The 19,223-nt window shown below is 40.7% G+C and overlaps 1 protein-coding gene across 6 annotated transcripts in view; it reads left to right on the top strand.

Moving 5' to 3' along the window:
• The first annotated feature begins 3,878 nt into the window (after positions 1–3,878).
• CPN1 (carboxypeptidase N subunit 1) overlaps positions 3,879–19,223 on the top strand; it is a 33,625-nt gene continuing 18,280 nt past the window's right edge. The window contains exons 1-7 of one of the 6 annotated variants that reach the window (XM_072972347.1): positions 3,879–4,023; positions 4,921–5,078; positions 5,338–5,443; positions 6,034–6,086; positions 6,254–6,355; positions 14,032–14,206; positions 18,313–18,509. In XM_072972347.1, coding sequence (XP_072828448.1) covers positions 14,083–14,206; positions 18,313–18,509 — 321 coding nt within the window. In that variant the 5' untranslated portion in view covers positions 3,879–4,023; positions 4,921–5,078; positions 5,338–5,443; ... (1 more) ...; positions 6,254–6,355; positions 14,032–14,082. Of the gene's footprint in view, positions 4,024–4,561; positions 4,732–4,920; positions 5,079–5,334; positions 5,444–6,033; positions 6,087–6,253; positions 6,356–13,986; positions 14,207–18,312; positions 18,510–19,223 lie in introns of those variants that run through there. The other 5 variants (XM_072972345.1, XM_072972344.1, XM_072972346.1 and 2 more) reach the window with 5 other exon arrangements.

The following is a 19,223-nucleotide window of genomic DNA, read 5'->3' as shown; positions in this document are numbered from 1 at the left end:
AATAGATACCAAACATGACCACGTTCCAAGATGTGGTGCTAGATTACCCATCAGAAGTTGCTACGGGAACAGTTTGCTAGAAATCGTTGCTCCAAAAGTAGTTTCTGCAACCTTTAGCCCCTCATCTTCCAGGAAATTATCACAAGATTGAAGTTGAGAAACAGTATTTCTTAAGCAAGAGTAGTCAGAATGTTGTGTTTCCCCACTCTCACCAAGAGGGATAGAAGGAGGATGCTTCCGCCTCATGGTTAACTGAACAACTATTTAGAAAGATTGACTCGTGTTCCTAGGACTGGGGTTGCATAGTGTACTGAGGTCTGAGATATACCTGGGGAAGTCTTTGAGAGACAATGGCTGCAGCTAGTTTGGAGTGGCCTATACTCAGAATTCCTTAGGTCAAAGGATGTGTGGGTGTTTCCCATAGATAAGTTGTTAGCCTATGGGAAAGGTAGACCTTAAAGGGATTCTGCCCAAGAGAACACCACGTAACTTTGGGTTGTGGGCATGGTTGGCTCCTCCTATATTAACAAAGTTAGGTCAGAAAAAGTCTCTTCTAATTCAGCAATAAAAAGACAGCCCAATTCTAAAAATGGGCAAAGGATTTGCATAAACATTTCTCTATAGAAGATATGCAAATAGCCAGTAAACACATGAAAAGATTCTCAGTATCATTAGTCACCAGGGAAATGCAAATCAAAACCACAATGACATACCACTTTACACTTACTAGTAAGGTAAAATTAAAAAGACCGACAAAAACAAGTGGTTTCAAGATGGTGGAGAAGTTAGAATCCTCATGTATTTCTTGTGTGAACGTAAAATGGTGCAGCCACTTTGGAAAACAATTTGGCAGGTCCTCAAAATATTAAGCATGGCATTACTTATTACATATGACTCAGCAGTTTCACCTAGATATCTACCCAAGAGAAATAAAAACACACACCCACACAAAAACTTGCACAAGAAAGTTCATAGAATTATTCATAGTAATTAAGAAGTGGAAATAATTCAAATGGATAAACAAAAGATATTATAGCCATACAATGAAATATTTTCTGACCATAAAAAGGGAATGAAGTAAAAACCTGCTAAAACATGGACAAAACTTGAAAGCAGCCAGACACGAAAGATCATGTATTGTAGGATTCCACTTATATGAAATGTCCAGAATAGACAAACCCACAGAGACAAAAAGATTAGTGGCTGCTTAGGGCTGGAAAGTGATTGCAAATGGATATGGGATTTTCGTGGAGGGTGGTGAAAATATCCTGAAACCAGATGGCAGCGATGATTGCACAACTCTGTATTTTATAAAACCCACGGAACTGTACACTTAAATGGGCGAATTTTATAGTATGTGAATTATATCTCAATGAAGCTGACTTTTAAAAAAGATAATTTACACACAAGTGTAAAAACATCAGTAATTAGCACAAATTGTCCTGATAAAATAGAAGTATGATGACTAGTAAGTACTTCATGGCTCATGGGTATTTTGTAAACCCTGCCTCAGGGCACACAACAGTCAAAATTCAGGTTCAAGGCAGTATCACAGGTCAAGGCAAGTTAGGACATCAGAAGTATGGAGTTGGAACAGACTAGTAAGGTGAAGGGGAACATCCTAGAACCAGGCACAGCCAGAACTGGAGGGAACTGGGCCACTTGTGGGGAGTCAACAGTCTAGTCTAGAGTTTTCAAGGGAGCTTGGCAAACTCAGGCTAGATTGAAGCTGTTGTTGTTACGGGAAGGAAGAGATGGGAGAGATGGCTTCAGTTTCATGCACAGATCCTGTCTTAAATAGTAGGTATTTCTACAAAATTAAAATCACACTGAGAAAGGTTTAGGACAAAATACCTTTGGCCTTAGTGATATAAAATGTTAAATCTCAAAGGCCTTACATAATCGGTACAGAAAGTTATAATATATTGGGTGGTCAGTTCTAGCTCTGAATTATCAGTGAGGCTGGACTCAACTTCATATTTATGGTCATTCTGGATGAAGTAACCCACATGAATTTCCATTCCCGGGGCGCTTATAAACCAAACCCAAGAAGCTTGCTCAGGACTCTCTCCTGTTTCTCTTCTCCATTAGTTTCTAACACAGAAGGAATATGTTTCTTCAGTGATAATCCAGTTGCTCAAACTGAAAACAAACTTTGGTCTTAGATAACAATTATCTTTATCTTTAGGATCAGTGCTTGCTTCAGGAGGGAGCATAGAATAAAACAAAGCTAATAGATTTTAAAATCTGATCATATCTGACATTTTCTAGCTGTGTGACCTTAGGCAGGTCTAGACTTTCTCTGCTCTTCATCTAAAAAATGGAATTAGTAACACCTACCTTTCAGGTTAGGAGATTGAGGACTAATGATAATATATGTATTTTCCCTGGCAATTAGGAGGCGCTCATAAATGATGGTTTTGATTATCAAGTCATTGAAAATTCTACCATAGTTAATGCAAATTTAAGTTTTTAGACATTCTTTGTAAGCTAGTCATTGCTTTTTTCCACTCTTTCCTGTCTTAATGTGTAATATTCCAGGTTTAGTTACTATTATATCAATTAACATTTGTTATTATATTTCTCTGGTATAGTAGTGATATGTTGGATTTCCCTTACATTTCTTAGTATTATATTATAGTCCTCTGAATCTAAGATGCCATCTGTTTTAAGATACATTTAGGGACTAAAATATGAAATAAAGAGCACTTTAGAATCAGTGAAACATAGTCACCCCTTTCTACATTTGGACCCATAGTCTGTTACTGGTCCAGTTAAGAGGCTGCTCAAAGTCTGATACATGTTAGTTCCTTCCTCCCAGATGACCAGATCACTTAAGAGTCAGGCTCCTCTTTTCCAGCTAACCTTCTGCCTAATACTCTGAAACCGTCATACCTAATATGATGTCATATCGTAAACACATATTACATTAGTTTTTTTCAAACTCAAAAAGAACGGCTTTACTCCCAGTAAGGAGGATTACACAGGTACAAGCTATTGACAAATTAGGCAACCCTGGTACACAGAATGGATTCAGAGTCCATGCCATGCATGCTTTCCCCCGGGCTAGAGGGCAGCCTGAATCAACATGTCACTGAACCAGTGATTACCCCATTGGAAGCAGGGTTAATGAGGGCATGTGGAAGAGCCTGGGTTTCTGGAATTCCAGTTAGTCATTTCCAGCCCTGTTGAAAAGTCAACAAAATGTAAGCACAGAGGAGACAGTTCATTTTTTGTTACTGCTCTTTATCATGTGTTTAACACCTGTTATATGTCAAGTACAGGCGAAGGACTGGGAATCCAGAAACAAATAAGATGTTGTCCCTCGTCTTCAGGGCCTTATGCTTTAATCATGGAAAAACCCAAAATTACAACATAATGCTGTGTTTGTAGAGAAGTATGCACAGAACTTTCTCTGTGGAAACACAAGAGACAGACAACTGCAATTAGACCAGGGGTAAGTGGTAGGAAAGTTTTAGAGAAAATGACGCTTGCGCTTGATTTTGAAATACAAATAGGAGTCGGTTAGCTTCCAAATGGAAGAAGAAGAGTTGTTTAAAAACTCTTTTCATGTTGGTGTATTTTACCATAAGTTTTAAAAACTGGAGGAGAAAAAAAATGCAGAGACCTTTGAAAGACTGCACGTTTTTTGGCAGGGCCAGAAGGAAGGAAGGGTGTTGGGAAAAAGGCGATCTGATGCTGGAAAGACAGGGATCACCAGGGCCTGGAGGGCCTGGTTGCGGGGAAACAGATGTTTGGATTTAACGGAGGAGAACGGAAAACCAATAAAGGGTCTGAAGGGTGGGAGGGAGGGGCTCGCGCGGGACGTGACGCGGCTGCGCTGAAGGCAGACCTCGCCGGCTGCCGCGGGAGCGGGGAGTCCCGGGCAGGAGGGCGGCTCCAGGCAGGGGTGAAGGAGGGCAGAGCGAGGCCGTGGCGGTGCGGGAGAGGAGCAGGAATCCGCGGCGAGGATCGGCAAGAAAAGAGAACGGAGAGGGCTTCAAGGCTGAGGGAACGCGGAAGGTGAGCGAGAAGGGAGACTTCAGAATGGCTCCCATGTTTCCGCCTTGGGCAACAGGTGGTGCCATTTCCCAAGGAGAGCTGCTCTGGGGAAACCAGGCTGCCTCTGACGGCCCTGAGGATGCGGTAAAGGCGGGAGGCGTCCTAGCAAGGCAGTAGGAAAATTCTAAATACAACTGACATGTGCATCGCACTTTACAGTTTACACAAAACTGTTACGGAAAAGTGAGGCGTGACTGGAGCAGACTGTGTGCTGGGGGGCGGGTTCTGAGGGAAGTTTATCTGCTCGGCAGGAGCAACCTGTTTATAGAGAGAGCAATGAACATCCAACCTTGGAGGTCCAGCTTGAGTCCCCAAATGGAGGATAGCCCAGAAAAGCTGCATTTAGAGGCAAGAGTATTCAAATAGTTCGTCTGGCAAATTCCACTTAAAGTTAGTGGGGAAAGGGCATTTTGAATTCACTTCCAACTCTGGAAACCAACTGAAAGCAAAATAAAAGAGCAAAAGATGAAAAAATATATGTCCACCTTCAATTCAACAGGGGAAAAGTTATAAACCAAAACTATGAAGAATGACTGCCAAATGAAGAAAATTTTGACCTAAAATATAGGAGAACACAGAGCCAACACATTTCTGCACAGACTCTGGGAAAGAGATCAATTTACCAAAAATTGTGTCATGCTCCTGAGAAGTACAGCCAGTGATCTGTGGGTACGCAACAAGGTCTAAGATCTGACTAAGGGTGGGTCAGAGATGGTCAGTGTTCTTCAATGTCTGCCCTCTCTTCTCATTGTAAGAGAATTTCTGGTTTTTCTTCAATCAAGTATTGTTGATTTACAATGTTGTGTTAGTTTTAGATGTACAGGAAAATGATTCGGTTATATTTATATTCTTTTTCAGATTCTTTTTCATTATATTGATATTGAATATAGTTCCATGTGCTATATGAGACCCTCTGATTTTCAGCTGAACACAAGACTGGCTGAGATTAAGACTACATTTTTCAGCTTCCATTGTATGTGGGCACGACCACGTGACTGCCTTCCAGCCTGGGAGATGTAAGTCGGAGCCGTGTTTAAAACTATGGAACGTTTGTTTTTGTCTTCATATTTGTAAGCAGTTTTGTTGAGATAGAATGCACAAACCACATATAAATGGAATCATGCAATGTGTGTTTTTTTATGACTGGTTTCTCTCATTTAGCATAATGTTTTCAAGGTTCACCCATGTCTCAGCATGGATCAGTACTCCGTTTTTTTTTTTTTTTACTGCTGAATATGTATCTAGCACATTCCATTTATCCATTTGCATCAGCAGGGTGTGAGCGTGGGAAGTTTGATTTTAAAGAAAGAAGGTACACTCCTTCCTGGTGGCTGGAATGTGACCGTGACAATGAGGCTGGAACATCTGTCTGGACGATAAGGTAAATATATGTTGAGACAAGTAGAGCAACAGGCTAGAAAGAGCCTGGGCCATTTGATGAGCACAACACTGATCTTGAACCACTTGCTTCCAGACTCCATTTATGTGAGAGAGAAGTAAAGCTCCAATCATTTGGCATTTTCTATCTAATCCTAAAGGATGTAGGGTGTTAGGGGGCAGGGAACATTAATAAAAAATCAGAGAATACAGAGAAAGCGTTTCAGGAAGTCAGAAAAGCAGGGAGGTGGAAAAAGGAAGAGTTCAGAAAGAAAAAGAAAAGAAAAGAAAAGAAGAAAAGCATCACAGAGCTCAGTACAGCCTTGGAGCACCAGGAGGAGCACACGACCTTTTAGAAGAGACAATGACAGCTTTGATTTTGTGGCAGGTTTTGACAAGTAAATGAAACTTACTGCAAAGGCTGGATAAATGCACTTTGGAAAGGCATCAACCTAATTCCATGGAAAAATAAATTTCTTTTAAGTTTGAATTACATTTCTGTTGAGATCTTTTTCCTTCTCTACAAATGTGTTTGAAAAAACACGGCAACATAATCACCATTCCATAATGATTTCTGGTTTTTTTTTTCTTTAGAGCCATTAGTTGACAACTAGTATTTCATCTTGCGAAGAGACATTTTTCTAAAGGTAAGTGATTCCTTCAACTTTATTTCAACTTCTTTTTCTTCTGTTAAATGTAAGATATATTCAATATAGTAACTTTTAATTTTACAAGCATAAAGACTACGATCCTTTTTTTAAAAAAAATTATTTACCGATCCTATCTGCCGATCCATTCTTTAATAAACATTTAGTGAGCAACTCGTATGTGTTCAACATTATCTGGAGCATTGAGGACAAAGCGGTGAAAAAAAAAAAACAGTAATCCTTGCCTTCATACAGCTTACATTTTAGTGGTGAGTACAGACCAAAAAAGGAACAATTATATGGTGTGCCTTTAGATAATGATAAGTATTATAAGAACCAAGTAAAGAAACAGAGAACAATAAGGGGGGTAGCAGCCAGGGACTAGTTTAGGTGGGAACATCAGGGCCAGTGACCCTAAGGTGGTGACATCTGAGTGTGTACTTAAGTGATACAAAGGGAAAAGTCATGCAAAGATTTAAGAAAAGAGCATTCCAGGCAGGGGAAATAGCAAGTGTACAGGCTCTGGGGTAGAAATAAGCTTGATAGGTTCAAGAAATAAAAAGGATTTTGTGACTATTGCTTACTGGACTTTTGTATCATTGCAAGAATTTTTTATTTTAAGCATGATGGGAAATCACTGAAATGTTTTGAGTCAGAAGGTAATTTGATTTATGTTTTTAAAACATTCTGGCTACTTTATAGGGAACAAACGAGTAGGCCGAAAAAAAAAAAAAAGCGGGGGCGGTGGTGGGATGGAGAATATTAGAGGAGGCTACTGTCTTATCAAACAAGAAATTTATGGCTGTTGTTACCATCCAAGCAAGAAATATATGGTCATTTGTGGACTAAGATGACAGTGGTCAAGGAGAGAGAAATAATTTCCAGACCAATTTTCAAAGCAGTCTCTGTAACTTGCTGATATGGAGAATGAGATAAAGAGAGGGACTGTGGATGAGTCCTAGGTTTTGGCCTAAGAAATTGGGTTAATGCTGGTGATATTTGCCAGAACAGATGTTAAGAGTCATTGCAGTAAGACTGATTGTCACGAGCTGGTACCAGTGGTTACTTCTAGCTATGGGGTACAGGGGTGATATCTTAATTTGTTTATCCTTGTACTTTTCTATGTTTGTACAACAAATGTATTTCATTTTTACATAAGCATATGAGGTTATTTTTTAAAAGAATCATTTTTCAGGTACCCTTAAGAATGAGAAGTCAGATTGGGGACAGTTTTCATGATGCAGCTAGGCCCACATGCCAGAGCATCCCAGTGTTGGGGAAAGCACCAGGCTTTGGAGTCAGAAGGTTAATTTAATCTCTACATTTTCCAACTATAAGTTATATGATCTAAGAAAATCATTTAAATTTTCAGGGTCCTCATATATGTAAATGGGATACAGTGGTCTCTCAAGAAAGACTGAGGTGGACTGAAAAATTGTGCTGAACACTGGAATTTGACACAACATTGTAAAATGATTATAAATCAATAAAAAATGTTAAAAAAAAAAAGAAAGACTGAGGTGAATCTCAAATGGGATCATGTGGGTAAAAGCACTTAATGATTCAGTCATTCACTCACTCTGCAAGTATTTAGTGAGAACTTCTCCGTGCCAGGTTCTAGTCTAGTTGCTGGAGACAACTCAGAAAATAAAAGAGATCAATTCTCTGTCCACAAGGTGCTTATATTTTTATAGGGAGAGGAGACAATAAACAGACAATTAAATATACAATATGTCAGGTGGCAATAAGTGCTTTGAAGAAATAAGAATAAGTGCAAGGCAAGGTGGAAAGGGAAGCTGGGGACGGGACTGGCTTCTCTTTATCCAGTTGACCCATCATCCTCTGGTGCCATTTGGGGACACCCGTTTGTATCTGTAAAGCTCTGCTCTGGCTCCAGGGACTGGAGAAGGGTGGGTGCCCTTAGCTTGGGTACCTATTAGGAATCCTCGTGGAAGTGTGAAATACATGGAAGTAGGCAGGTAATCTGAGTCATCAGCTTGTAGTGGATTTGTGAATGAGATCATCTGGAGTTCAGTGCAGGTACAGAGAAGAAATTCAAGAACAGAGCCTAGCATACTCCAACAGGGTCAGGGTGATAAGGAGAAATCGATACTCTTTCATCTCAAAACTCTCCCCAAACACACATTCCTCCACCGTTTTTATCTGGTTAACCTCTTGTTCAGATCTCAGACCTCAGTTTGTACATCGCTTCCTTCATTTTAAAATTTATCCAGCACATTGTACTGGGATTTAGTGAATGGTAAGTAAGATAAGTTAGTCTTGGCCCTCAATGAGTTTATCTTCTAACAGGAGAGACAGCCAGTGGACCATAAACAATTAAATAAGTAAATGAGATAATTACAGACTGATAAGTCAGATATTCTGATTGAAATAAGCAGGGGATAAGACCAGGTGTAATCAGGGGAATCCTCTTTAGATGAGGTATCGGGAGAAAGTCTCCACATGTAGTTGACCATTGTGCTAGTATCAGAAGTATAAGATGAGCTGGGGGAAGAACATTCCAGGCAAAGAACTGGAAGATCTGTCCTGAGGACTGACTTTTCTTACTCCACGCTTTGCCAGGTTCCCTTTGCCCTACACACTCTCCTAACATTTAAACCCAAATATCTGTCAGAGAGTCATTGCTAATTTGAATTGAGCTGGACTCTTGGTTCATTTATAGGTCCAGTCAACTAATAATTTATTAAGCAGGCTTAAATTACATAGAGACTGCTCTGCGGAAGTTCAGAGTTACTACTGGAGGATAGTAAGAACTTTTAAAACTAAGATAGCTGGAGGTGTGGGTTGGGAAGGTTGGTTAAACATTTGCCTAAACAAAGTCCTGCAGGGCTGGCTTCCCAAGATTTGAGTCAAGACCCTAGCGGGATATCAGACAGGTGAGCTTTCTGCTCCAGCCTTCCCCGACCCCCAGGAGCCCCAGCTCTGTCCAAGACTTAAGGTATTACGGAGTCTATTCATTTCCTATTGTGGGTAAAAAATATCACAAGTGTAGTGGCTTAACACAATCCCAATTCGTTATAGTACTGGAGATGGCAAGTCTAAAATGGGTCTCATTGGACTAAAATCAAGGTTTGGCAGGGCTGCATTCTTTCCTAGAGGCTCTCGGGGAGAATGTGCCTCGGGGCCTTTTGTGGTTTTAGAGGCTGCCAGCATTCCTTGGCTCATGGCCTCTTTCTCCATCTTCAAAGCCAGCAATGACCCAGCTTTTCTCACATCTCGTCACTCTGACCCTCCTGCCTTCCTCTCTCACTTATGAGGACATTTGTGACTATGCTGGGCCCACCTGGATAATCCCTCCATCTCAAGATGAGCTGATTAGCAACTGTAATTCCATCCGCAAACTTCCTTCTCCCTTGCCATGTAACGTAACGTATTCACAGGTTCCAGGGATTAGAATGTGGACACTGTGGGGGGCCACTATTACACCTACCACAGGAGGCTACAGGACTCTCTGATCTGGTTCAACTCCCACACATCCTCCAGTAAGCCCTCCCTGACCCTCCAAAATTAGGATAGGTGACCCTGCTTGGTGGCCCATGTGGCTACATCCACCGCTTTTCCCCCAGTGTTGTGCTTGTTCTCTTGTCTGTATCTTTGAGAATAGTAACTGCCTTTTTCATTGTTCATTATCTTTTCACTAGAATGTGAGCACCACAAAGTCAGGGATCTTTGTTGGTTTTATTCAATATCAAAAATAATAAAGTAAAACCTTTAGTCTTTAGTAGTAGAGGCTTTATGCACACACACACTCACATACATGTATGTATGCATGTATATATTTGTTGAATGAATGAATGGTGTCCCCATCACCTAGCCTGGTCTTTAGCACAAGAGTAGATAGATGCTTAGCACTGCTGCTGCTACTACTAATACTGCTAATAATATTTATCTGCCAAGCACCAGGCAGAAGGTCTTACATGCATTATCAAACTATATCATATACTTGAAAATTGCTAAGAGAGTAGATTTTATATTTTCTCATCACACACACACACACACACACACACACACACACACACACACAGATAAGTACGTGAACTGATGGAGGTGTTAATTAACCCTAGTGTGGTAGTAATCATTCTGCACTATATACATGTATTAAATCATCACGTTGTATACCTTAAATATACACAATGTTTATGTCAATAACATCTCAATGAAGCTGGAAAAAATTTTTAAATATCATATCCCCCTGGCACTCAAGTTCCTTGTACTTCTAGTTGCTTTGAGAGGCTTGTATGCCCTCTGGCTTCAAGGCATCAACTCTGGCACCCTATGTGCAATTCCAGGGAAGGAGTGCCAATCTCAACCCTGATTGCTATCCCCTGTTTACGACAACCCAAAGTTCACAGGCAGGGAGGATACAGCCCCCTCCTGGAGAGTGGATGTCATCTGTTTGGCATAAGTGAGGTCACCATAAGAACTGTAGGCACATTTGCCAGAGAAATGGGAATTCTTTTGCAGAGGAACAATTTGGGCTTATCTGGGGATCACTAAGCCAAGCCTTCAGTAGTGATAGTAGATATTATCCTGTCGACAAAAATTCAGTTCACTATCAAATTAAGAAGAAAAAAATGGAATTTTATTCAAGCCAAACTGAGGATTATACCCCAGAAAGCAGATTCTTAGAAAGCTCTGAGAACTGCTCTGCCTGTTAGAAGTCAAAGGCACTGTCATATACATTTTCAAGACAAAGGATCATATATCCAAGTGACATACTGATATTTTACATAAAGCTCACCAGGGAGACATAGTGCAAGTCAGCACGTGCACAGCGAGCAGTGAGCCACCATGGTCCCCTACAGAGCTGGGAAGAACTCTATTCTTTTAAGAAGTTTCATTGCTAGTATCAGAAGAAAGAAAAAAAATTGATCTTTATGGTAAAGCAGGCCCATCTTTGAGGAGCTCTGGTTAATGTGCAATGCAGATGCACACTGTGCAGTAGGGAGAGAGGGAGGAGGTCCAACAAACACACAGAGAGAATTTTGTTTCATTTTTTCTTGTCCTGCCTTAAAATATAAATTTTATTTCATCAGTCCTAGATCAGGGGCTTAATATGTAACAGCATAGGTAATGCCCTTCTGGCCTTCTCTCTTGATGCCTGCCCTTGCAACCTGGGGTGGCAGAAGTGCATCAGAAAATTATGGTGTTTTAGCAGTGGGTATAAAATCCTGGGGTTATTACTCTGTGGTGCTGCCAGTTTGGTACTTATCTTGGGCCAACCCTCTGGACCATCTATGGGCCAGGCTGGCCTGACTATAGTTTGTTCCCAAGAGGGAATAGCTGTCTTTACTGACAGGTTATGGAAGCATAGGATTTCCTTAGGAAAGTTTGCTGAAGGCAGAGCAGCGGGATGCAAGAGGAAAAGTCAGTAATGGGTCTGTTTGTTCATTCATTCAGCACATGTGCACCTGTGCCAGGCTCTGTGCTGAGGCTAATGACCATCCTGGGGGCAGGAACACCCACAGGGCTGTGCTCTATCTGAACATCTGACACCTAGCACAGTGATAAATGCATAACAGGCAAAGTAATAAGATTGAAGATACAAAGACTGATGGTAACAGCAGTTGCAGGGGGACATGAGGAAGACCCAGGGTTTGGAGCTGGGTTAAGCTACCTAGGGAAACAGCATAAGCAAAAGCAGGAAGGCAGACGATGAGGACATGCTCAGAAGATAGTAGGCAGTGTGGTGGGGCTATACTGGAGTGAGGTCACAATTGAACCCCAAAGGAATGACTTGGCAGCCAGGCTGAGGCATTTAGATTTTACACTACAGTGCATGAAGATCCCCTGAAACTTTGTTTTAAAAAAATGTATTGAAGTATATTTTACATACCATAAAATTTACCCATTTTAAGTGTATAATTTAATGATTGCTAGTCAATTTACAGAGTTGTGCAACCATCACCATCACTGAGTTTTAGGACATCCTCCTCATCCAACAAGATTCCACGTGCCCTTTTACAGTGAAACTCCATCCCCACCCCCAGTCCTAGGTAGTCACTATTTTACTTCCTGTCTCTCTAGGTTTACTTTTTTACATGACATTTCATATAAGTGGAATCATACAATAAGTAAGTAGATTTTCTGTGTTGAATCCTTTCACTTAGCACAGTATTTTTGAAGTCCATCCATGTGGAAGCATTTATTAGTATTTTATTTCTTTCTATTGCTGAATAGTGTTCAATTGTATAGATATACCACATTTTATTTATCCATCAGTTGATGGACACATGGGTAGTTTCCACTTTTGGGCTCTTATGAATAATTCTGCTATGAACTGTCTTGTGTAGAAGTCTTGTTCTGTTGGGTAGGTACCCAGGAATTGTTGTGCTGTCTGGTAGATTTATAGTTAACTTTTGGGAGGCTGTGCTTAAGTATTTTTATTTCTTTTTTCAAAAGTAGCTTTACTGAGATGTAATTTGTATACCATAAATTCATCTGCTTCACATTTACAATTCAGTGAATTTTAGTATATTTACAGAGTTGTACAAGTGCCACAATCTAATTTTAGAACACTTCCATCACCCTAAGAAGAAATCTAGTGCCCATTTATAGTCACTCTGCATTTCTACTCCCAGACCCAGCCAACCTCTAATTTCCTTTCTATTTTTATGTTTGTCTTTTCTAAACATTTCATATGAATTAAATCATATAATATGTGGTCTTTTGTGTGTGATTTCTTCAAAAGAGCATATTTTTAAGGTTCATCCACGTTGTACACTGTATCAGTGCTTCACTCCTTTTCATCATCAAATGATATTCCATTATATGGACATGCCATATTTGTTTATCCATTCACCAGTTAATGGACATTTAGATTGTTTCCACTTTTCATTTCTTGTAAATAATACTGCTGTGAACATTCACATACTAGTTTTTGTGTGGACATCTGTTTTTCATTTCTCTTGGGTAGATACCTAAGCGTGAAACTGCTAGGTTGTATAGTAAGTATATTTTTAAACTTTTAAGAAACTGCAAAACTGTTTTCCAAAGTGGCTGCATCATTTATGTTCTCATTGGCAATGTTTGAGGGTTCTAGTTTCTCCTTATTCTCACCAACATTAGTTGTTGTGTCTTTTTCATTGTAACCATTCCAGTGGATGTGATGTGATATCTCATTGTGGTTTTAAGGTGCATTTCCTTAATGACCAATCATCTTGAACATCTTTAATGTGCTTATTAGTCATTCATGTATCTACTTTAGCAAAATGTGTATTCAAATATTTTGCCCACTTATAAATTGGGGGTTTTGTTTTATTATTGGATTGTAAGAGTTCTTGATTTATTCTGGATGTATTATCAGATATATGATTGGCAATGGTTTTCTCCCAACCTGTGTCTCTTCATCTTCTCAGTGGTATCTGATGAAAGATTTTTGAGGAGAAAAGGGACAAGACAGAGCTATGCTTCAGAAAGATAGGGTGTAGGGTGGATGGAAAGGACAAAGTACTCTGTTTTACTACCCTTACCTACATTGTGATTGCGGGAACAAGGACAGGCAAAGTTTCTCAAAATTCTCTGGGAGTCAAAGGGTTATAAGCAGCTATTTATTGAAGCCTGTTTACTGTCCAGTTAATCAGTAACCCAGAATCAGTGAAACTACCCAATCTGGGGAAGTGCAAAACCCTTTCAAAAGGTTTTCGTGGATTAGGAGAGGCAAAGAAATGGGGGAGGGGAAATAAATGTCTATTCCGGAGCTCCGTAAATAATCTCCGGCTGCGGAGGGCATTGCTGAACTTTCTTCCCAGGTGCCGTCACACTGGTGTTTGTTTACTGGCGGGAAACTAGGAAGAGCTGGTTCTTGGCCCTTGGATTTTGACTGGTTAGAGGGAGAAGTGGGGCCCATTTTAGTGAGTCTCTGAAAAGGCCCAGCAAGATGCCACACCTGTTCTCAATCTTCCTCCACCTCCTTTTCTTCAAGTTGGTTGCCCCGGTGACCTTTCGCCACCACCGCTACGATGAGCTGGTGCGGATGCTGTACAAGGTGCACAACGAATGCCCCTACATCACGCGGGTTTACAGCATCGGCCGCAGCGTGAAGGGGAGACACCTCTACGTGCTGGAATTCAGCGACTACCCTGGAACCCACGAGCCCCGTAAGCCTTGAGCATGTCTTAGAGTGTGTGGGGCAGGACCCTTCCCTTACAAATCCAGTAATGGGGGTGGCTTCTGGGGAGGTCCATGGATCCCTTCACTCATAAAGTATCACCAGCTTCTCAGCCTATGCTAAGAATTTCCTTGCTCGGCCCTCAAACTGCCCCTGCCTCTGGGGAGTTGCAGTCCCAGTTCAGGCTCCAGTCTGTCCCTCATTTTTGGGTTCTGTTTGCTCAAGACCTTAATGGTAAAGGGGGAGGTATAGCTCAAGTGGTAGAGTGCATGCTTAGCATGCACAAGGTCCCGGATTCAATCCCCAGTACCTCCTCTAAAAATAATAAACTAATTAATTAATTACCTCCCCCCACCAAAAACGAACAAACAAACAAAAAAACCCCAAAGACCTTAATGGTAAAAGGTGAGTCTTCTTCCCTGCTCTCATCCCATTCCCATGCCTTCCCTCCCACTGCCCTTCCTTCTCCCTTGCTCTTGCTATTCTGTCTTTTCCTAGCCAATGTCTCAGGAGAAACAATTAGCCCTTCTAGTTGTGGGAAACTTAGGAGAGTTTGGAGATACCTCTTTGGAGGATGACAGTGTGATATCAGTACGGGATCCTGGAGCAAGTTTGAGGCCTGGGATATTAATTTTATGCATTGGATTATTTTTGTTAGTTTGTTTTTATTGTAAAAGCAATCCATGTTTGGATTAAAATAGCAACTAGAGGGAATAGGGTATAGCTCAAGTGGTAAGAGTATGCGCTGAGCATGCATGAGGACCTGGGTTCAATCCCCAGTACCTCCTCTAAGAAAATAAATAAATAAATAAATAAACCTAATTACCTCTCCCCACCAAAAATAAAAAATAGAAATTAGATAAGAAAAAAAAAAACTTCACCCATAATTGCACCACTCACAGATGACCATTGTTAACATATTGATGTGTATCCTTCCAGACTTTTTTCTATGCATGGTAAAGTCATGTCCCCTTATTCACACACATCATTTTTAATAAAAATGAAGTCACACTATAACTACTTTTCTCATTTCATAGTCTTATATGAATAGCATCCATTCATTCCTTTCATTCATTCCTTAATTATTCCACAAATGTTGCTGAGTATCGACTTGATGCAGGCACTTTGGTGGACTCTGAATGTACAACAGAGAATAAAACAAAGACCCTGCCCTCAGGGCCTTAATTCTAGTGGGGTAAGACTGGCAATAAATGGGTAACTAAATAAATATATATTATATCAGATGAAAATAAGTGCTATTGAGAAAAAGAAGCCAGGAGGGAGAGCTAGGGAGTCTTGGAGGGTTGTGGATTGAGTAGGGGAGCACGTTGTTGCTTTTCAGGAAAAACTTCTCTAGGGTGCTATTTGGCGTGTGTGACCATGAGGCAGGGAGGCCCCTGTGGCTCCAGCAAGTGAGCCATGGGAAACCAAGGTCAGAGTGGAGTGGTTGGGACACGGGACAGGAGATCATGTAGGGCCTCATAGGCCTTTGCAAAGATTTTGGCTTTTGCCCTCAGTGAAGTGAGAAACCACTGGAGAGTTTTAAACAGAAAAGAGACGTGATCTAACTAAAATTTTTTTTTAATTGGCATTCTTTTGTTATTGAAGTATAGTCAGTTTTAACTAAAAAAAATTTTTTTAACTGAAGTACAATCAGTTACAATGTATCAATTTCTGGTGTACAGCACAATGTCCCCAGTCATGCATATACATACACATATTTGCTTTCATATTCTTTCTCGTTAAAAGTTATTACAAGATATTGAATATAGTTCCCTGTGCTATACAGAAGAAACTTGTGGGGTTTTTAAAAATCTATTTTTATATATAGCAGCTAACATTGGCAAATCTCAAACTCCCAAATTTATCCCTTCCCACCTCTTTTTCCCCGGTAACCGTAAGATTGTTTACTGTGTCTGCGAGTCTGTTTCTGTTTTGTAGATGAGTTCTTTAGTGTCCTCTTTATTCCTTTTTGTAGATTCCACGTATAAGTGATATCATATGGTATTTTTCTTTCTCTAAAATTTTTTAAAGATCACTCTGAACAAGGGTCAGAAAACTATAGCCTAAGGGCCAGCTACCTGTTTCGGTAAATGATGTTCCATTGAAGCACAGTCACACCCATTTGTTTTTGTATTATCTGTGTCTGCTTTCACCGGAAGCTTTAGAGTAGCTGCAGCAAAAACAGTAGAGCCCAGAATGCTCAAAGGATTTACTATCTGATCTGGAAAAGTTTGCCACCACTGACTCAGGGGAATAGACTTGAATGGCTGGGCAGATACAAGGAGTTCAAGTCAGAGATTTATTGTAATAATCCAGGCATGAACGTGTCAGGGCTTGAGCCAAAATGATGGTAGTAGTTGTTAGCAGAAGTGGTTGTATTCTGGATATATGAAAAGTAGAGACAAAAGAATTTTATGTTGAGTACCTGCTAAAGAGCAAGGCACTGTGCTAGTTTCTATAGGGCAGTGGTTCCCAGACTTTTGGATTTCACAGAAGTTAAAATATGTATATATGTGTGTGTGTGTGTGTGTGTGTGTGTGTGTGTGTGTGTGTGTGTTTAATAAAAGAGAGGGATTTGAGGGGATTAAAATAGATTTCCCAAATTTTATTTTAGTGAACAAAGGTATTGAATTCTACCTGCCATCTGCTATCACCATCCTTCCCTAAAAGAAGGGCTAACTTAACACTCAGAAAAGTAAGAAAGACATAGTAAGATTAAAGAAATACACTAAGACTAAAGGACACACGTGATAGAAAATCTACCACATGATCCTTATGAGTTATAGACTTTCCTTGGGGAGAGACTGCGGTAGATTTACTAAGATAAATAACAATGGATTGTGTCCTAAAGAAAATTAAAAATCACATACATTGCAAAGGCCAGCTCCAGTCAAGGAAATAGGACATGTGCAGAATTAAGCAAAACTCAAGAGTGGAAAGTGGTAAGTATCATGAAAAGGAAATTTGGCAGCGAGTTCACTCCCAGCAAGGAGGACCCAAGATGGCTTCATGGAGCAAGGAGCATTTGAACCGAGCCTAGAAGGCTAGTGAGGAGGACTTGGAAATGTGGAGATGAATAGGTAAAGAATTAGAAAAGTCATGGAGGCAGGAGAGTGTTGAGTGTAAGGGAAACTGCTTGGTAAGAGCTTTTCTCCTTTCTTTTAAAAGAGGGCAGGAATGATTTTCTTTAAGTGGTTCTAGAGGCTCTTTTCGTGACCTCATTTCTCACTTCAGTTGAACAGTTAACATAGCCAAAGAGAAGATTAAGGAACAAGACATATGTAGACTGCTTCCTACTCTGTGCCTCAAGACACAGCATTCTCAGATATGAAAGAGAGATTTTAGTTTCTTGAGTACCGAGAAAATTAAATTTTCAACTGATTCAGTTAGGAATTGTTATGCTATAACCTGGAGGACTTTATGCCCGCACATCTCGAAAAAAGAGCAGTCTTATCCTGAAAAGTTCTGTCTCCGAGAAGCATTAAGTTACCTCAATGCCTCCTGGGCTTTGACCTTCTTTTTTTTTTTTTTAAGCAATTCCTTTCATTTCTTTTTTCTTTTTTTAGGTGTGGGTGGGGTGGTAATTAAGGTTTTTTTTATTTTATTTTATTTTATTTTATTTTTGTTGGAGGTGTTGAGGATTGAACCCAGCACCTCATGCATGCTAAGCAGGCACTCTACCACTGAGCTCTTCCTCCCCACCCCCCAGCCCCTCTTTATTAATCAGCCAGGTGACCTCAGACAAATTACTTAACTTCTTCCATACCCAGTACCCTCATTCTGAGCCTAATAATGCCTACTTTATAGGTTTTCTGTGAAGATTAGAAATAATGTAAATACCTGGTACACAGTAGGAGTTCAATAAGCAGTAGACATTATTATCTCGGGCATGAATTTTTGTTGCATTTATAGTTGCAGTTTGTTCCAAGGGGACTCAAGGACTATTGGAAAAGACCTAATGGAAGCGGGAGGCTTTCTTCTATAAATTACTGAAAAGGAGGGAAAACGCCCCTATGCACGGTTAGGAATCAATGGCACTTGCAAGCTTTCCCCATCTTTTTTGTCTTCCTGCGTGTGTTTCTCCCCTTGCAGTGGAACCAGAAGTCAAGTACGTGGGGAACATGCATGGCAACGAGGTGCTGGGCCGCGAGCTGCTGCTGCAGCTGTCCGAGTTCCTGTGCGAGGAGTTCCGGAACGGGAACCAGCGCATCGTCCGGCTGGTGGAGGGCACGCGCATCCACATCATGCCGTCCATGAACCCCGACGGCTACGAGGTGGCCGCTGCCCAGGTACTGAGCCCAAGGTGGGGCCCTGCAGAGAGCAGAGCCACCTTAGGGGAGAAGGAAAAGCCAGGGGACAAGGTGTCCTCTCTGCCCCACTGTGAATGCCACAATGTGGTAGAGGGAAAAACCGGAGAAATAGAATGTGGGTTCTTTCTGGCTGAGTTTCAGTTCCTTCTACGTCTTTCCAGCTGACCTCTCTGTTTCATTGTGAGGGTCAGTGAGGGAATATCAGTGACAACACTTTGTCGACTAGAAAATACTAAACAGGGGTGAAGGAATTTTTGCAAACAGCCCCCCTTCCCTGAACTTTTAGCTTCAAACCCTAAATATTCTTCCTTCCTCTCACACTACACTTCTATTTGCATTTGAGAGGAAAATAGAACAAGCTTTTTTTCTCAGAATTGCAGAGTAGTTCTAGATTCTTCATACTTTATTACATTTCTGTACAGCTTTTTCTTCTACTAGCATAGTACTCAGCCTTTTAATTCTTTTTTTTTTAAACAGAAGAAAGGGCATACAAATGTATTAATTTTAATATTATGTGGACAGGGGCATCATAGGGGAAAAAAAACAAAGTGAACAACCCCCAAAGTGGGGGGATTTGAGAGCTTGTGTGCCCTCTTAATAGGGGAAGGGGCGGGAGATACAGATCTCTTAGGGGAGAGTGAATTACTTTTAAGGAAGATGAATGGGCCCTTAGAAGAACAGAGGACAGATAGG

The sequence above is a fragment of the Vicugna pacos genome, chromosome 11 (assembly GCF_048564905.1).
Source record: "Vicugna pacos chromosome 11, VicPac4, whole genome shotgun sequence".
Classification (NCBI taxonomy): Eukaryota; Metazoa; Chordata; class Mammalia; order Artiodactyla; family Camelidae; genus Vicugna; species Vicugna pacos.
This window is presented reverse-complemented; position numbering and strand designations above follow the sequence as displayed.